Genomic DNA, 20,403 nt, shown 5'->3' with positions numbered 1-20,403 from the left:
CTGACAGACGCACGCCTGCTTCCCTTTATACCCGTTTGTCCGGGGGCGGGACATGCAAATTCTGTCTGCCAATTTCTCATTGGCCTTTTCTCAAGTTCAGAGGTACGCAAGGCTCCCAAGGAAGACCCCTTGTGTCACTTCATTCGACACAACGTCTCGTTCCCTCCCTCAGGAATGGAGGTTACAACAGTAACAGTGACATTATGACTGTTTAAACTTGAGTGCACAACCCTCATTTTCTGTATACAGTATGATCACAATACCGTGAAATGGTTTCTCTCACTTTTGCCAGATAGATCCTCCTCTGATTAGATTGCTTCCTATTGTAATTTGAAAGAGTTTGAAGTGATTTTAAAAGATTTTATACTCTTTGTCATTTTGTCTTTGACATTTCTAAAATGCCAATTAAATTTTTTTAAAATCAAAGACTGATTTTCTCTGTGGAATTTTCCACCTTTTGTTTTTGCACCTACAGAGTTTCTAGGAACAAGTCTGAGAAGAAGAGGCGAGACCAGTTCAATGTGCTCATCAAGGAACTGGGCACCATGTTGCCGGGCAACACCCGCAAGATGGACAAGTCTACCATCCTACAGAAGAGCATTGACTTTCTGTGCAAGCATAAAGGTTGCTTTAGTGGCAGGCAACCACTAATTTAAGTTTCACATAATAGCTACCAACTCATAGGGCTCAATTTTAAGAGCGCAAGCATTATGTGCAAGGCAATGTCTTAAGACATAAACATAGAATCAATAAATCAATATTCAGATAATTTATAGAATTTATATATATATATATATATATATATATATATATATATATATATATATATATATATATATATATCTATAAATTATCTGATATAATTTATCTGATATATATATATATATATATATATATATATATATATATATATATATATATATATATATATATATAAAATAAAAAAAATATTCAGATAATTACAATGCTTTACATTCTTGTGGCAGAAGAGTTAATCATTGATAAGAAAATTCAAAAATCTGCTTTAGAATACAATGTATTGTTTACTACCATATTATTGATCATAACTCAATCATTGGCACACAGTTCACAGCAATCCATTTCACAAGTGAATTTGTCAATCAGTTTGAGATTTATTATGAGGGCTTGTTTAAGGACCCATCAATTTACACCTGTGTCAGACATTTTTTTTTTAAGAAACAAGCCAGGGGTACACATAGTACACAATACTACAGATATATTTTACAATAATGCCAAGACATATTCATTACATAGTACAATGCTTTTCAATGCTTTGGAGTTGTTGGAGGTACAAAGAGTATTTAAATAATATTTTAAGTCTTTACAAAAAAGTTCAAATAGGAGCTTTATAGACATAAATTTACGCTTATGTATAAAAAAACTTGGCAAGAAAAATAAACAGATTAATCAGAAATATTAACTTATATTATCAAAACTGTGAAAACCAAATAAAACGTCTTTATAAAGCAAAGAAAAACTAGTTACAATAGAGGTACGTACAAACAAACAAAATTTTCTCCAAAATACTACAGCGTGGACACATTCCCAAAAAAGGTGAGGGGCAGATTAATCTACAGCATTAAAGAAGGAGCAAAGTGGATCTATTTCAGGGAGCATATTTCTTAAATAAAGATTGACTGGGTAAAAACGGTGTAACAGTTTGAAGGACACCTCCTAAACCTTGTTGGTAATTAAATATTTGTGAGGTAAAGACCATACGACCTGCATCAGACATGCTTGTGTAGCGTCTCGGGTGTGTTGTGTCATAAAAATAAAACATTTAGGTCACTGTGTCAAGTTAAATATAGTTTAATACTCAATCTTTTAACACATCTTGAGATCCCTCAGTTCGCATTTGCGCTCCTTCAAGTGTTTTGAACGCAAGAACGTACCGCACGTTTGTTGTGTGTCCGCCGAAGAGTTGTTAATGTTTTGTTTACTGTAATAAACTGTTTGTTGCTCACAGAGCTGAAATTTCACTTACTGCCCTCTGGAGTAAATAGGTAAAAAAAACAAGCTTGCATTTCTCAGGAATTTCTCAGGAAAGCATTGCGATTAAATGCGTTAATTTTTTAACACATTATTAACGCATTAAATCGACAACCCTAATTAAAAGTCACTCTACGACAATTACTAGTCAAAATTAAATCATAAATACAATTGTAAATATACAATAATAATAATACATTAAAACATAATAATAAAAATTATAATAATAGTTGAAAAATGACCTCAATTTGTGTTTAACACAAATCTCAAACTGAGTTAAGAGATAGTATTGAAACGTCTTAGCACAACAACCAAATTCTTAGGAAAATTGCTATTTGCGCCACTTCATTTACATACAATACACCCATAGTTTACGAGTTTACACCCACAGTAGCTAAAAAACTCCCACCCATGCCCAGCTGTGCTTTCCGCTTGGTAACGATAAGACATTGCGTGCGGTCGTACCACGTTGCACTGCATTTTGCGCACTCATGACAATAAAGCCCATAGTCTCGTTATCTTATTTTGCGTGCATTATATATTGTAAATGAAAACTAAACTGAAACTATAATTTGCAGTATAATATTAAGAAAAAAGACTGCTGGGTGGTCTGTCCTTGGTCATTTCCTTAGTTGATTTAATCTTGCAAACGAAAAGACTGCCTGACTACATGTACTGTAAAACCACCAAGTTTTTTTTTCACACCAAGTGGCAGCTTATTTAAATATTGTTGAAGCAGTCTTTGCAAAAGTTGTACAGGGGTTGTTCACATGAAATTCATTTGGGAAGTTAACATGTCTTGTAGTGTGACATGCTATAATTGTATCTAGAACTATTTTAAACTGCATGTTGCAAAATGTTTTTTATTACTATTATATATGTAGTTTTAAAGACAATATTAACATGAAATCTACATTGAATATTTGTGTTTTTAAAAATGTATTTGTCACACCGCAGGGCCAAATATTTTACCTGTCAAAGGCCAAAAAAAGTTTAAAAACGTTTTGACCATTTAGCAATATAAATATAAAATGTTCCCTTATACAATATTCATATAAATTGTAACATAAACATTGCATTCAACTACTTTCTCCTCTCTATCAGAAATTGCTGCACAGTCTGAGTCCAGTGAAATACGTCAGGACTGGAAGCCTCCCTTTCTTAGCAATGAGGAGTTCACACAACTGATGCTGGAGGTAAGAGAACTTTCTCTCACAGACATACACACACTTGCCTAAATCCATACTCGTGTATTAATTTGGTAAAAACAGAAATCACTGGATTTTAAGGTAAATCTTACAATCTGTATTAATCCCAAACTCCAGCTAAATTGATATTCTCCCTTGATTCATTTTATAGGCACTAGATGGCTTCTTTCTGGCCATCATGACTGACGGAAACATAATCTATGTCTCAGAAAGTGTCACTTCTTTATTAGAACATCTACCTGTGAGTATTAACACTCTTCTGGATGCTGTGTGTACTTGTTTACTTTTGTAGGTATGAGAGATGGTGATTTAATGTCTGTTTTTTTTTCCAGTCGGATCTTGTCGATCAGAATCTGTTGAATTTTCTTCCCTTGGGTGAGCACTCTGAGGTGTATAAAGCCCTGTCTACACACATACTGGAGGGAGAGACCCTCACCCCAGACTACCTAAAGAGTAAGAATCATCACTCATTCTGTCTTGCACTTAGATCTGGCCCTATCCACTGTTCCTAAGAGGTCACTTGACCCTATTTGTTGTACAAACAAACCTAGATAGAACTTGTGATAGAAATCAAATATTTTTCAGCCTAAATAAGGTGCATTTTAATTACCACAGGAGCATGTCAAGTCTTGACTTTCACCAAAACATAGAATGAGTCGCTTTTGTCTGCGACGCTTGACGATAGCGTTGACACTCTGACACGAATCATGAACATAGCTTCACAATTACTGTAACAAAGTGGATAGCCATAGTCTACCGGCAGATTAATATTGTGGAGGATGAGAGTTTAAGAGATTTAATGCCAACCTATGTGGAAACTAGTTCTTTCAATTAATTAAATTCCCATTTAGACTTTGGGAAGTATTTAATGTTACTTTAACTGGTGCTATTTTAGTGCATTTCTATCTTTATTTTGTGGAAGACTTTGTTTGGAAAATGTTAATAAAGCATTATGTCATTACATAATGTTTGGTTTTCTTTCCTAAGAAGGAAATAGGTGTATTTTGACAGGAAAAAGAGGTATATTAAAAGTACAATTTCAGCACTTTCAAAATCTGTGATTAATTGCTATTGAAGAAAATAAGTGACTGACAGCACTAGTTTTTACTTTTTCAAATAAAGACCTAGGGTAAATGCAGAGGAAGTGATTTGACGAGCATTCAAGATGCAGATCATTCATGTGTAAATGCATCTTGTTGTTCAGGCCACATATGTTAACGTTTGAACTCGATATCAATTCTTAAAATTCAAAGATCGATTCTTTCACTTTTGCTTTGAAGTTTACTTCCGTTTTGTTGTGTTGATTATTATGTCTGTTAAATATATTGCAATTGAACTGTATAGTTTGGGCCCTGTTGTTAAATTTTAAAAATGAATATTGTCATAATGTACCAAGTTAGAAGGTTCCTTGTGTAATTTACAACATTAGCTAAGAGAGAATTTATTTTACATGTATGCAAAATGGACATTATATTCTGAAATATATTCAAATGAAACAGAATCGAATCAAGAGCTTGTGAATCAGAAGCAAATCATACCAGGAAATATGTATTGAGACCCAACCTAAGCATACAGAAGTTTGAGACCACTACAAATGTATATGTGAGTGAGCAATCATGGATGAGACAGTTGCAAACTCAAACACTAATTGCCATTTGTGGGCGAAGAGAGGTTCAACAGAAACTCTTTTAAACTTTTGAAACAAAATAATCTTTGAAATAATTTCTGGTGTCTGGCATCAGCATCATCACGGATCTGAACTCTGTATGTGCATACATGATTAGTGGATCTGATTTGTATCCATGTTAAGGAGACACATTTATATGGTCAAGTGTAGATGGAAAATGCAATCTGATCAATCAAGAAGCATGAAGTGAAGAAGTGAAAATAGGCCCTCCTCATCATAACTGGATCATTTGTTTCATTCTTATTATGCTGCCTCTGGCCTCTCTCTCTCTCTCTCTCGCCCTCTGATATTGCCTCTCATTTCAGCGAGCTCACTGATCATAGACTGGCTGTGACTAGCGCTCATAAATGCTATTTTCTTGTTTTTGTTTGTTTGTTTCCCTTCAGCAAAAAACCAGTTAGAGTTCTGCTGCCACATGCTCCGGGGGACGATCGACCCCAAAGAGCCACCCGTTTATGAGTATGTCAAGTTCATCGGAAACTTTAAGTCCCTCAACACCGGTGAGTGTCAGAACCAACGCCTATGGCATCAGCCTGAGTCTTTCATATGGATCCATTTATTGAATTACCCAACCAAGTGTCTGATTGCTTGGCTTCTTCATAGAGCAGATAGAGTAAGGACAATTCTTTTAAAAGGAAGTGATGAGGAAAGCTAATGTGGCAGAGAAACAGGATTTTGACCCAGATTTAAATTGGTGGAAAGTTGACCATTTGTGGTTCATTTCTGTATAATTTCTGCAAAGTGTGTAAATTCTGCACTATTAGCATCACCAAACAGAAGAGCAAAAATAAAGAGTGTTTTCAAACAAGTCACCTGTCTTCCATTGGTTGTCAGACTTATAGTGCCACCCCAAATTAAGCCATTGGTTCAGCCAATGTTGCTATGTCAGACTGGTTTGTTGGGCTGTTCAAACAAACAGCAATTTTGATAGCATGGCAGTGTTTACACTTTTTAGGGGAATCGACCTCTTTATATTAAGCTGGGATAGGAGATCACGCAGGTGCTGCCGCCTAGTGGTTGGTCCAAAAAAAAAAACAGGTTATTGTTTATAATATTTCTCCTTCCAAAGCTTCCATTTATGAAGATTTGCTGATTGCCCCGATTTGTCTATATTTGCTTTAGTGTCTAACTCAACACGTAATGGCTTTGAGGGAGTGATCCAGCGATCTATGAGGTCTGCGTTCGAAGACAGAGTGTGTTTCATAGCAACTGTGAGGTTAGCCAAACCTCAGTTTATCAAGGTAGGCTGAGCCAAAGATGATTTGTCACCTTCTCATTGGTCCTCTGACTTTTAACATCTGCCTGAAAGACAGTAACAAAACTCTCTGCTGTTTATACATTCATCATGACACTGGGTATGTGTGAGCGAGAGAACTGGTGTCTATGTGTGGGTGTGTTGATAGACACCGTGCATGTTTGTGCAAGAATTAGCTTTGTTTTGGAGACACTGATAAATGACCAGCATGCAAAATAGTCTCACTATGAGAAGTAGGTCACTTGGTTTCTGTTCTCGTTAGAGGTTTTTCTTGTAGACATACATTAAGAATGGTTATGTGTATAACCTCTGTTCTACAGGAAATGTGTAATGTGGAGGAGCCCAATGAGGAATTCACCTCCAGACACAGTTTAGAATGGAAATTCCTCTTCTTGGACCACAGGTACAAAGCCTCATTTGTTCTTCTGAATGTTTAGACCTGTGGATCTTGGCTTTGCTTCACAATCCAGATATTGTAGTCTACATCAAGTGATGACGATCAAACACGGTGCCAAAAATCGTTTATCGTACAACAGAATTGTCCTTCAAAGTAAACATTCAGATTTATTAAAATGACCACAAACTGCAACAATATGAAAATTACTAACATAATAGGAGGTTTGTTCTTTTATTGTTATTGGCAGAAAAGGAATAGATTTATAATTGTATTAGAGTATCAGCATACAGGTATTATGTATGCTGTGGAATATGCATCAAAATGCCATAGAGCATCAGAACAACTTTGTTTCTTGTTGAATTTTGCTTCAGGACCCAGATTTTACATTCAAGTACTGACCCAAAACAGTACCAAAACTGTTTATTGTACATATTAAGCAAAATGTAATAATATTACAGTGTTCAAGGATGAGGGTTTGTCAAGCAGACTTTCCATGTTGGAATCTCCATAATTTACCTAGTTTCCAAATTGCACCAAAATAACATTTGAATGCATATACATCCTTTTAACTTCAACAACAACAAAAAAAAAACATATGGGAATGCATTTTCTCTTTACCTTTTAAAAGATGATAAGCCTATTATCTTTGCTGTCTTATCTTTGTAAGATTATATGTTTAATTGCGTTTTATAATTTGCATTTAGCATAATTTTTCCCTGCTGTCCACAATCCTATCAGAACAGACCTGCGATGCATTTTTGGGTCACAACCAACCACTGGTTTAGACTTTTTTTGTGTTGCTATGGGAAGATCTGCAAGGACACACATCACCACACCTCTCATATCTTCTCTTTCGCTCCAAAATAGAGTCCATATATTAATTTATTACTCTTCTCTTTCTCCATTACATCCCTTCATCCCCTCTCCTTTCAACTCTATTCTTCCACCTGACTCATTGTACATTACAGTATCAATTTTTTGGAAAAGTCCCATGCCCCTGGCTGTGTAAGCCTGTGACAGTCACAACACACTTCCCTTGAGACTTCTATCAGTTCTGATTGTATTTAGACCTGTGTTTGTTTGATGTGAGTCAGCTAACCCCTGAGGGCCTGCGGTGGGACCAACTTGCACTTTGTTAGAGCACAATATGGCTCGGATTAGAGTCCTTAATCAATGGCTTGCGTGCAGCTATCGTTCGCCCACAGGCTCTAAGAGCTACATAAGCATCTGGTATAGCACAAACCCCATTTTCGTGGTAAAATCCTCATATGCCTTTTTGTTTGGCGAGTTTTGTACTATGTTTAAATAAGCCATTTAGTAAAAACTGTTGCTGGGTCATCACAGCAAACCACATCATATTTGGTTTAAATTGAGGATTCAGTTTAACCGGTACAGCTGCTAGGTACTGGAGTGAATACGATTTTCTACACTATCATTTGTTTAGCAGAAGCTACCAAGCCTAATCCTAAAAAGTTTTGTGATGTGAATGACTCACGGAATGCCTGAAAATCTTTCTTTACAAAAACTAAAACATTAAATTTTTTACAGCAGTCAATAAATGGGCAGGTTTTTTTTTAAATATGACTATGCAGATGCTCTAAATTTGCATATGTTATACTATGCAGGGCACCTCCCATCATAGGCTACCTTCCCTTTGAAGTTCTGGGTACATCAGGGTATGACTACTACCACGTGGATGACCTGGAGACCCTGGCCAAATGCCATGAACACTGTGAGTTGAAATTTGCTGCACTTCATGACATTGTCTTTGTTGACATGTGCAGTGTACAGTTGGGTCCTGGGATTTAAAATCTAATTTAAACCTGGAAATGAACAAAGTGTTAAGATCTAATAAGCAAATTTGTGACATTTGACCATGGTAACATTCTCAAATCATGCTTATAACATGGATTATCAAGTGTTGTGACTGTCATTAAAACAGAAGGGGACATAGAAAATTATAAGAAATGCTCTGATTTTTCAGTTCTACTGCCAATGCAAAAAAGATGCATTTTAAATTAGTAGACTTTTGAACCCCTCTGTATTTGAGTTATGCCTTTGATGGAAGATGAGACAATAAGATGTCTTTCTCTGCAGTGATGCAGTATGGTAAAGGGAAATCGTGCTATTACCGCTTCCTAACAAAAGGTCAACAGTGGATCTGGCTTCAGACTCACTACTACATCACCTATCATCAGTGGAACTCACGCCCAGAGTTCATCGTCTGCACACACACTGTGGTCAGGTGAGGGCTACAGGATGCGCTAGAGAACTTACATTAGTGAGGACCTCCCATTAAAGGGATAGTTCAAAATAGTTCAAAAATGACAATTCTCTTAAAAATCACTAAAATCAGAACAAATAATTTACTCACCCTCATTCCATCACAGATTTGTATTACTTTCTTTCTTCTGCTGAACACAAACAAAGTTTTTTAGAAGAATATCTCAGCTCTGTTGGTCCATACAATGCAAGTTAATGGTGATCAGGCCTTTGAAGCTCCAAATAGCAGGTCAAGTAGCATAAACATAATGTTTAAGATCCAGTTGGTTTTGGGTGAGATCAGACCAAAATGTAACTTATTTTTCACTGTACATCTTGCCATTGCAGTCTCTAGGCACGACCATGATTGCAAACTCGATTACACTTCCTAGTGCTTGATGCGTGCGCAGAGTGCCAGATGGTGGTATAGGATGTGTAATTGAGCTTGAAATCATGATCGCCAAGAAGACTGCTTTCAAGATGTACTGTGAAAAAGGAGCTACATTTGGTTACAACCAACTGGATCACTTTTATAAGACATTGATTAAACCACTGGAGTCTTATGGATTAATTTTATCTCCTTTTTGGAGCTTCTGAGTTCTGGTCACCATTCACTTGCACTGTATGGACCTAAAGAGTCGAGTTAATCTTCTATAAATCTTTCTTTGTTCAGGAGACGTTAGAAAGTCAAACATATCTGGGATTTCATGAGGGTGAGTAAATGATGAGAACATTTTCATTTTTGGGTGGACTATCCCTTTAATCAGTGTAAGAAATTATCTTTGTCATTAAGGGGCAACATTTGCACACTGAATTTGATTTTCATGTTTCATGTACTTTGTTTGACAATATTATAAAATATTTAAATGAACGAATTAACACAAACTCTCCATCTGAATAATTCAATTGAGAATGTATTACCTCAATCAGCATCAATTATATTTAATTTTAAATGTATAACTAGGACTAGAATATAATATTAAAAACTATGTCAGATGTTAGAAACAAAAAGCAGAGACATTTATTAAGTGGGCATTTTTGAACATACACTTTGAATTTCATAGCATTTGTATCACTTTCAGTCAGTTGCATTGGTGAAAAAAGCCCCCCCCCCCCTTAATTTCTGATCCTATTGCAGTTTTTCCTAACCTACTGAGATCAAAAGCGTGACTGCTGTGCCCATTTTCCATTTCTTTTTTGATTCAGTAACAAGTAGCACCTAATAAACATGCAATATATATATATATATATATATATATATATATATATATATATATATATATTAGGGCTGTCAATCGATTACAATTTTAAATAAAATTAATGACATGGTTTCCCGATTAATTCATCGTGATTAATCGCATATACAAATATTTGATGAGAAAGCCCCTCATATAACAATAATTAAATATATAATGATTATACATATTTATATCAATATATAATTATACTTAGTTATCTTTAAATATTTAAAAGTTATATACATACATATATATATATATACAAAATATTCAGATAATTAAAATGCATTACATTCTTGTGGCAGAAGAGTTAATCATTGATAAGACAATACAAAAAGCGGCTTTAGAATAAAATGTATTGTTTACTACCATATTATTGATCATAAGTCAATCATTGGCACACAGTTCTCAGATATCCATTTCAAAAGTGAATTTGTCAATCAGTTTGAGATTTATTATGAGGGCTTGTTTAAGGACCCGTCAATTTACACCTACGTCAGACATTTAAAAAAGAAAATGTATTAATGCTAACAAAACTTTTACATCTAGAGCCAAGAGGTATATTAAAACAAACAACAACAAAAAGGAAAATAAATAAATAAACAGTTTAATAAAAATATCAAATTGTTTACATATTTCAATACACTTTACAGCTTTCTGGTTACTCAAATTGGAAATTGTTCTTATCTCGTATTGCTGAACCTCTGAATTAAAAATTAAAACTTATGGTTTATAACCACCATACTTTTATGAATACTAAATTTGCCAACAAAAACTAATATTCCTTATGAAGAGACCTGTCATAGCTAAAATATAACAAATAATACATTTGCAAAACAAAGTTGAAAGCTGAGAATGATGTGATCATGTACACTGCATCTTACACCGGTTAAGTTAAGGTTTTAATTAAGAAATTATTTGTCCCATTTAAGATCATTTGTCTGATTGGATCACAAGTAAGATTTATTAAATTTGTGAGAATATATTTAGATGTTTGGCCATCTTAAGTATTGCAAAACATGTGTACATATGTACATGTTTCTTTAGATCACCTACTTACAAGAAAGAAACAGAATTGTTATGGTCTGATATATGGTCCCTGTGTGTTTTCTCTCTCAGTTATGCTGAAGTAAGAGCGGAACAGCGCAGAGAGCTGGGTATTGAGGAGTCGCCACCTGAGATCTCAGCAGACAAGGTGAGACATTCCTGAATTAAATTCTCAATTCAAAGTCATCCAACAAATATAACTGGAAAATATGTAAAGTACCATGCAATAATAATAAAAAAATTATATGGCAATCAACCACTTTCACCCACTGTTTCAGTCTCAAGACTCAGGCTCCGAGTCTCAATTGAACACCTCCAGCCTAAAGGAGGCACTGGAGCGCTTCGATCACAGCCGCACACCTTCTGCCTCCTCACGAAGCTCCCGCAAGTCCTCCTCACACACCGCTGTCTCTGACCCCACGTGTATGTATTACATACCACAGAGAGAACGCAATGATCCAAAACATGTTTAAGAGCAGTTGACATAAAATACTCTGCATGCTGCTTATATGAACTTATATTTCATGGAATATTTGTACTTTGTCACACTGTAGGACCATTTAAATTAAAAGGCAAAAAAGTTATTTAAAATTAGAAAAAAAATTATTATGACCAGTCACAGCACCAAATATGCATTAGACATTCATATACATTTTAACTAAACTTTTGATGTTGATAATGTCCGCGGACCATGGATTGATGCTGTATATGAGAATATTGTAATAGTGTGGAAATATTTTTGTGTGTTTTTAGCCACACAGACAAAGCTGCAGACAGACCATGGCACACTGCCCCGCCAATCAGTGTCCACCATTGAGATGACATCACAGCGGAGGTCCTCCATTAGCAGTCAGGTTTGTATATGTCATCATCATTGAAACACTAAGAAATGTATAACCCATTGTACAAGTGAGTTAAATGTAATGAAATGGCTTCTGAAAGAACATCAACTCTAGCAAATCTGCTGCTGTTGTTATAATTTCTAGTTTAGCTGTTCGTTACGTTGTCCTTGGTTGTGTGTTGTCCCTTTTCAGTCGATGTGCTCTCAGAACACAGGACATACAATAGCCACATCTCTGGTGTCTCAGCCTCAGCAGCCGCAGCAACTGCAGCCCACTGTGCAGGTAATATAACCATCATCATCAGTGCCTGATACAAACATATAGAGAGCAGTGTGGTGTATGTTTATATATTTACCTGACTTATATATGGGTCTATCAATATTTTTATTACTGCCCATAACGTGGTGGGTGGCTCTATGTTTGCCAAAAGTACTGATACTTCAGTATATAGGCAATAAGAAAATAATCTAGCAATACCTGTTTTTCTACAGAATCTTATTTCTTACGTGCACAAATGCCATTCTTGGCCAATATGCCCATCTAATGATAATATATATTAATCATGCAGTGATGCAAGTAATTGTATTTTATATTTCATTCTTCCATATTTTGTTCAATTTCTGAATGTTGCTTGATGCTGCTTTTAGATTCCCTCATGCACTGTTTATTTAATTTATGTCTGTTATTTTGTCTTCATTTGTTCTCTTGTCATTTTTATCCTTTGCTCTTCATTATTGACTGTTCACTTGTCTTGAATCATTGAAAAACTTGAGGCAATGTTTACATAAATAAGAAATACCTAAGGCTACATGCCTTTGTTTGCAACTTTTTAAATAATGCAGTGTGTTCAATATATATATAGTGGGGGTTAGTGCCTATAGGCAACGTTGTTGCCAGTGATGTCTGGTAAGGACCTGATTTACAACAGGCTTACAAGCCCTCAGTACATCAGCTATTGCTGACAGCCTGAACACTGATGGAGGGATTGTGTGTTCCTGGTGTAACTCCGGCAGTTGTTGTTTCCATCCTGTTCCTGTCCTGCAGGTGTGATATTCGGATGTACTGATCCTGTGCAGGTGTTGTTACACTTGGTCTGCCACTTTGAAGACAATCAGTTGTCCTTTATGTCTCCCTGTATCACTGTCTTGGGTGTCTCACAGTATGGACATTGCAATTTATTACACTGGCCACATCTGCAGTCCTCATGCCTCCATGCAGCATACTTAAGGCACTTTCATATAGATGAGCAGGGACCCTGGGCATCTTTCTTTTGGGTGTTTTTTTGTTGTTGCTGAGTTTATATATATAATATTGTGTGGGTCCCCCTCGTGCTGCCAAAATAGCGCCAACCCGCATCACAGAATAGCATTCTGAGATACTATTCTTCTCACCAGAAATGTAGAGAGCGGTTATCTGAGTTACCATAGACCAGTCTGGCCACTCTGTTGACCTCTCTCGTCAACAAGGCATTTCCATCCAGAACTGCCACTCACTCTATGTTTTTAGTTTTTGGCACCATTCAGAGTAAATTCTAGAGACTGTGGTACATGAAAATCCCAGGAGAACACCAGTTACAGAAATACTCAAACCAGCCCGTCTGGCACCAGCAAACCTCCATGTGATTATCTAATCATCCAATCGTGTGGCAGCAGTGCAGTGCATAAAATCATGCAGATACGGGTCAGGAGTTTCAGTTAATGTTCACATCAAACATCAGAACTGGCAAAGTCTCCAGCAACTCAGATAACTGCTCTGTACACTTGTGGTGAGAAGAATAGTATCTCAGAATGCTATTCTGAGATGCGGGTTGGCGCTGTTTTGGCAGCATGAGGGGGGCCTACACAATATTAGTCAGGTGATTTTAATGTTGTGGCTGATCGGTGTGTACATATATAGTATATATATATTACATAATAAGTAGTTCCGTTGACAACCTATATGAACCAACAGAGCTGAAATATTCTGATACAAATCTTTGTTTGAGTTCTGCAGTAGGAAGTCACACAACTGGGTTGGCTTGAGGATTAGAGAATTTTCATTTTTGAGTGAACTATACCTTTAAGAGCCTTTGTTTTCTTGCCACAAGGTATTTTGCAGAAACTGTTTGAAGACTAGTATTGTGCTGAAAGCATTAACCCTTATGTTATGATGTGGAAGTCCAGTGAGGCTCTGTTTAGCAGTCACGTGACTGGTGCTGTTCATTGTTTTGCAGCCAGTGCTGCAGTTGTCAACGCAGATGGATGCAATGCAACATCTCAAAGATCAGCTGGAACAGCGCACACGCATGATTGAGGCCAACATCCAGAGACAACAAGATGAATTGCGGCAAATCCAGGAAGAGCTGCAGAAGGTGCAGGGACAGGGCCTACAGGTAAGAGTTACCCCTAGCTTCCAGTAAAAGGATAGTAATAGTGTATATATATATATATATATATATATATATATATATATATATATATATATATATATATATGCACGTGAATATCATCTTGTCGGCTTAGTAGAAGTGTTTACAGGATATCAAATTAAGATTATTAGATTCCTCCGTAAGGAGGGAATCTATTGTATTTGTCGGTTTTATTATTAGATTCCTCCGTAGGAGGGAATCTATTGTAATTGATGGTTTTATTATTATTATTATTATTATTATTATTAGATTCCTCCGTGAGGAGGGAATCTATTGTAATTGATGGTTTTATTATTATTATTATTATTATTATTAGATTCCTCCGTAGGGAGGAATCTATTGTAATTGATGGTTTTATTATTATTATTATTATTATTAGATTCCTCCGTAGGAGGGAATCTATTGTAATTGATGGTTTTATTAGATTCCTCCGTAAGGAGGGAATCTATTGTATTTGTCGGTTTTATTATTATTATTAGATTCCTCCGTAGGAGGGAATCTATTGTAATTGATGGTTTTATTATTATTATTATTATTATTATTATTAGATTCCTCCGTAAGGAGGGAATCTATTGTATTTGTCGGTTTTATTATTATTATTATTATTATTATTATTATTATTATTATTATTATTATTATTCTTCTTCTCCTTGAGCCCCAATAGCTCAAAAAGTCACTGGTCAAAAATTTTCTAAATTGGCACATTGATACTCCATGCCAACGGGTACCCCCAAACCAAGAATGGTCAACATTCGCCCATAGGTGGCGCTACAGGCCACGCCCAAAAAACAAAAATTCAAAGTGATATAATTTCCACCCCATTTGTCCAAATCTTCTGAAACTTTGTAAACATGCCTCATTTCTCATGGGGAACAAAAAAGCCTCAAGGACCCATACTTCTGCCATTATGGATTTTCCTGTACAGTGAAAATTTTGGAAAACCTTCAAAACTCTTCTTCTCCTGAACCTCAGCTCCAATTGACTTGGAATTTGGCACACGTGTGTAGTATGTATGTCTTTCCAAACGTTACTTAGCAAAAATGAATACAATACAAAATGGCTGAAATGGACGTGTTTATGTAAATGTACACACAAAAGATGATCAAATATTTTTAAAATCCCATTGATTTACAATGGCTGAGCAAAAGTGCTCCCTCTACTGGACAAATATGGTCCACATGTAAAATCCCATTCACTTACATTGGCTGAGCAAAGAGGCTCCCTCTACTGGAGTAACTCTGTCTACCACATGCTGCTCTTCTGTAGCAATCTCTCTAATGAAGCATTTCGGTCTCCTAGTGGGTGGAGCTCCAGACTTAGACTACAGAAGACATTTTGCGCCTGCATGGAGGTATGTCAAATCAATTGTGTGTCTTAATGCTTTCCAGTTTGAACATTCAAGCGATTTTACACTATTCAACTCAACAAAGGCAAAACAACTCAAATAAATGTTTTCGAGCAGTTTGTGTGACACAGCGAAGCGAGCAGCTGTCGCGTCTAACGTTCGCGACGCCGATGAGAGTTCGCTTTCCTTCTTGCGTTTCAACAGACAATTTCATAAACCAAAATACATGATATATTGGGGTGTCTGCTATATCTCAAGTGAACAAACAGTTGATAAAGAAATCGGGTATCAATATATTGAATTATGAATTATTGAAGGGGTCTAGTGATGCCGCTGTGATGTCCTGTTAGATTTTTCTCTATCGAGACAGCGTTAACGTATCAAAACTTCCGAGTATGATGTTGTTTAATTGTCTCTGACAACACGCAATCCTCGAGGCGAGATCATTTTTGCTCGCGATCTTCACGAAGGTTTGTTGGTTGTGTACAATGGTTGCCTGCTTGAACATTCAAGCGATTTTACACTATTCAACTCAACAAAGGCAAAACAACTCAAATAAATGTTTTCGAAGCAGTTTGTGTGACACAGCGAAGCGAGCCGCGTCGCGACTAACGCCGCGACGCCGATGAGAGTTCGCTTTCACAGCTTCATGCGTTTGAACGGACAATTTCATACACCAAAATACATGATATATTGGGGTGTCTGTTATGTATCAAGTGAACAAACAGTTGATAAAGAAATTGGGTATCAATATATTTAATTATGAATTATTGTGAACAACACGGATGCCGCTGTGGTGTCCTGTTAAGATTTTTCTCTCGAAACAGCGTTAACAGCTTAAACAAAATACTGCGTTATTTTTGCACATACAGATACATTTAATACATCGTCACAAACTATGAAAGTTGTACTTTTATTTGTTGTAAAATAAAGAAAATAAACCGTGTGCTCTTTGTCTAAGCTGAATATCTTTCTGAAACACGCCACAAAAACTTACACAAACATGAAACATATGTCTAAAGAAAGTAGGGATGGGCTGATCAATCCTAACGTATCAAAACTTCCGAGAATGATGTTGTTTAATTGTCTCTGACAACACGCAAACCGCGAGGCGAGATCATTTTTGCTCGCGATCATCATGAAGGTTTGTCGGTTGTATACAATGTTTGCCTGTTTGAACATTCAAGCCGATTTTACACTATTCAACTCAACAAATGTCAAAACAACTCAAATACATGTTTGCGAAGCTGTTTGTGTGACACAGCGAGCCGCGTCGCGCCTAACTCACGCACTCCGATGTCTTTCGCTGCTGCTTGCGCCTGAACGGACAATTTCATACAACAGAGTGTCAAAATACATGATATATTGAGGAGTCTGTTATGTCTCAAGTGAACAAACAGTTGAGAAAGAAATCTGGAATAATTATATTTTATTCTGGCATTATTCCAGATGACGTCCTGCTATATTTTTCTCTCGAAACAGCGGAAACAACTTAAACAAAATACTGCGCCATTTTTGCCCATACTGATACATTTAATACATCATCACAAACTATGAAAGTCGTACTTTTATTTGTGTACACTTAAAATAACAACAAAACCTTGTGCTATTGTAAAATAAATAAACAGGGTGCTCAGTCTCTGTCTTCGCGATTATTTTTCTGAAACACGCCACAAAATTCAAGTGAACAAAATCAACCATTCACGCAGTCTGTATTTTATCATCTCACAATGAATACAAATGCAACAAGCATGGCACAAAACGAAAATAATGATACTTCTCAGTTCTCAAAAGATTAAACTGAACTGTGCCTTAAGTATCTTATCATGCGATAAAAGCCTCTTAAAGAGACAGTAACAATTTAGCCTTCGGCCCTGAACATAGACATTCCCAAGTAATTGAGAAGTACAAATGGTATTATTTTAAGTTTTTTATTTCTCTCTTACCTTGTAAAATGCCACGTTTTTGAATGGCATGTAAACGCAATCACTCCATTTTTTTCACTGGATCTGTTGCTATTTTAATGATTTAAAAATCAAAGCACTGACCATTTAAAGTGTGAGCTTGTAGGCTACATTTTGAAATAGTTATAAACAGTCACAGCTATACAGTGTTATTATGTGCCTAGATAGTCTTTCAAATAAAATTGCTTGTGATATACTTATGTAAATCACACAAAAAAACAGAAAAAAATCTTAAGAGAAAAGTGAAAGTAGAGATTTTCAAAGTGATTTTTCATTCAAAGTGATACAATTTCCACGCCATTTGTCTAAATCTTCTGAAACTTGGTGTACATGCCTCATTCCTCATGGGGAACAAAAAGCCTTAAGGACCCATAACTTTCACCATGATGGATTTTCCCGTGACGCTGAAAATTTTGGAAAACCTTCAAAACTCTTCTTCTCCTGAACCGTAGCTCCAATTGACTTGAAATTTGGTACACATGTGTAGAATTGAAGTCTTTGAAAACGCTACTTAGGAAAAATGAATACTGATACAAAATGGCTGAAAGGGGCGTGTTTATGTAAATGTACAAATTTTAACAATATATACGTGTCAATAAATCAAATGTAATTTTGACTGATGGTTTTTCAAACCTAACATGCTTCAAGATGACATCACTCTGAAGTACTGCAGCAAAGAATGGCTAACATTCAGCCTCTAGGGGGCTTACAGGCCATGCCGAAATTCCCATTTTCTGGTCTAAAATGTTCTAATTTGGTACAATGGTACTACAGGCCAACAGGAACCCACAAACCAAGAATGGCCGACATTCGCCACTAGGGGCTTAAAGGCCACGCCAAAATTCCCGCTTTCTGGTCAAAAATGTTCTAATTTGGTACATTGATACTACAGGCCAACAGGAACCCACAAACCAAGAATGGCCAACATTCACCCCTAGGGGGCTTACAGGCCATGCCGAAATTCCCATTTTCTGGTCTAAAATGTTCTAATTTGGTACAATGGTACTACAGGCCAACAGGAACCCACAAACCAAGAATGGCCAACATTCGCCATTAGGGGGCTTACAGGTAATTCCCAAAAGTCCCATTTTCTGGTCAAACATTTTCTAATTTGGTACATTGATTCTACAGGCCAAAAGGAACCCACAAACCAAGAATTGCCCACATTCGCCCCTAGGGGCGCTTACAGGCCACTCCAAAATTCCCATTTTCTGGTCAAATATTTTCTAATTTTGTACATTGATACAACAGGCCAACAGGAACCCACAAACCAAGAATGGCCCACATTCGACCATAGGTGGTGCTACAGGCCACTCCCAAAAAAATATTTTCAAAGTGATACCATTTCCACGCTTATTTGTCCAATTCTTCTGAAACTTGGTGTACATGCCTCATTTCTCATTGGGAACAAAAAGCCTCAAGGATCCATAAGGTCCGGTATGGATTTTCCTGTACATTGAAAATGTTTCGCTTAGGATTCAGACAAAGACATGTTTTTTGAATTCCTTAATTGGGAGGGTTTATCCCCAACCATCTACTGATCAATTTTAAATGATTTGCCATTTTGAGGAGGAATCGCGATTGCTGCTTGCAGCTATATTTATTATTATTATTATTCTTCTTCTCCTTGAGCCCCAATAGCTCAAAAAGTCACTGGTCAAAATTTTCTAAATTGGCACATTGATACTCCATGCCAACGGGTACCCCTAAACCAAGAATGGCCCACATTCGCCCATAGGTGGCGCTACAGGCCACGCCCAAAAAACAAAATTCAAAGTGATACAATTTCCACGCCATTTGTCCAAATCTTCTGAAATTTGGTGTACATGCCTCATTCCTCATGGGGAACAAAAAGCCTCAAGAACCCATAACTTCCGCCATGATGGATTTTCCCGTGACGCTGAAAATTTGCTAAAACCTACAAAACTCTTCTTCTCCTGAACCGTGAGCTCCAATTGACTTGAAATTTGGTACACATGTGTAGAATGGACATCCTTGAAAACGCTACTTAGGAAAAATGAATACGATACAAAATGGCTGAAAGGGGCGTGTTTATGTAAATGTCCAAATTTTAACAATATATACGTGTCAATAAATCAAATGTAATTTTGACTGATGGTTTTTCAAACCTAACATGCTTAAAGATGACATCACTCTGAAGTACTGTGCAAAGAATGGCCATGCCAAAATTCCCATTTTCTGGTCAAAAATGTTCTAATTTGGTAAATTAATAGTACAGGCCAACAGGAATCCACAAACCAAGAATGACCGACATACGCCACTAGGGGCACTACAGGACAAGCCAAAATTCCCATTTTCTGGTCAAAAATGTTCTAATTCGGTACAAGAATAGTACAGGCCAACAGGAATCCACAAACCAAGAATGACCGACATTCGCCACTAGGGGCACTACAGGACAAGCCAAAATTCCCATTTTCTGGTCAAAAATTTTCTAATTTGGTACTTTGATACTACAGGCCAACAGGAACCCACATACCAAGTGTGGCTCAACATTCGCTCTTAGGGGCGCTTACAGGCTACTCCAAAATTTCGCTTTCTGGTCAAAAACGCTCTAATTTGGTACATTGATACTGCAGGTCAACAGGAACCCTCAAACCAAGAATGGCCAACATTCGCCTCTAGGGGCACTACAGGCCATGCCGAAATTCCCATTTTCTGGTCAAAAATGTTCTAATTTGGTACATTAATAGTACAGGCCAAAAGGAATCCACAAACCAAGA

At 36.6% G+C, this 20,403-nt stretch overlaps 1 protein-coding gene across 1 annotated transcript in view; it reads left to right on the top strand.

The window, feature by feature from the left end:
• The window catches only part of LOC127621987 (circadian locomoter output cycles protein kaput-like), a 94,843-nt gene that overhangs the window by 57,959 nt on the left and 16,481 nt on the right, over window positions 1-20,403 (top strand). The window contains exons 6-19 of the mRNA XM_052095829.1: window positions 476-624; window positions 3,115-3,206; window positions 3,370-3,459; window positions 3,551-3,671; window positions 5,292-5,405; window positions 6,028-6,146; window positions 6,481-6,563; window positions 8,183-8,289; window positions 8,655-8,802; window positions 11,177-11,252; window positions 11,383-11,527; window positions 11,858-11,958; window positions 12,139-12,228; window positions 14,159-14,317. Coding sequence (XP_051951789.1) covers window positions 476-624; window positions 3,115-3,206; window positions 3,370-3,459; window positions 3,551-3,671; window positions 5,292-5,405; window positions 6,028-6,146; window positions 6,481-6,563; window positions 8,183-8,289; window positions 8,655-8,802; window positions 11,177-11,252; window positions 11,383-11,527; window positions 11,858-11,958; window positions 12,139-12,228; window positions 14,159-14,317 — 1,594 coding nt within the window. The remainder of the gene's footprint in view (window positions 1-475; window positions 625-3,114; window positions 3,207-3,369; window positions 3,460-3,550; window positions 3,672-5,291; window positions 5,406-6,027; window positions 6,147-6,480; window positions 6,564-8,182; window positions 8,290-8,654; window positions 8,803-11,176; window positions 11,253-11,382; window positions 11,528-11,857; window positions 11,959-12,138; window positions 12,229-14,158; window positions 14,318-20,403) is intronic.

Source organism: Xyrauchen texanus, chromosome 28 (genome assembly GCF_025860055.1).
Source record: "Xyrauchen texanus isolate HMW12.3.18 chromosome 28, RBS_HiC_50CHRs, whole genome shotgun sequence".
Taxonomy (NCBI): Eukaryota; Metazoa; Chordata; class Actinopteri; order Cypriniformes; family Catostomidae; genus Xyrauchen; species Xyrauchen texanus.
Note: the sequence above shows the minus strand (reverse complement) of the source record. Positions and strands in the feature narration are given on the sequence as shown.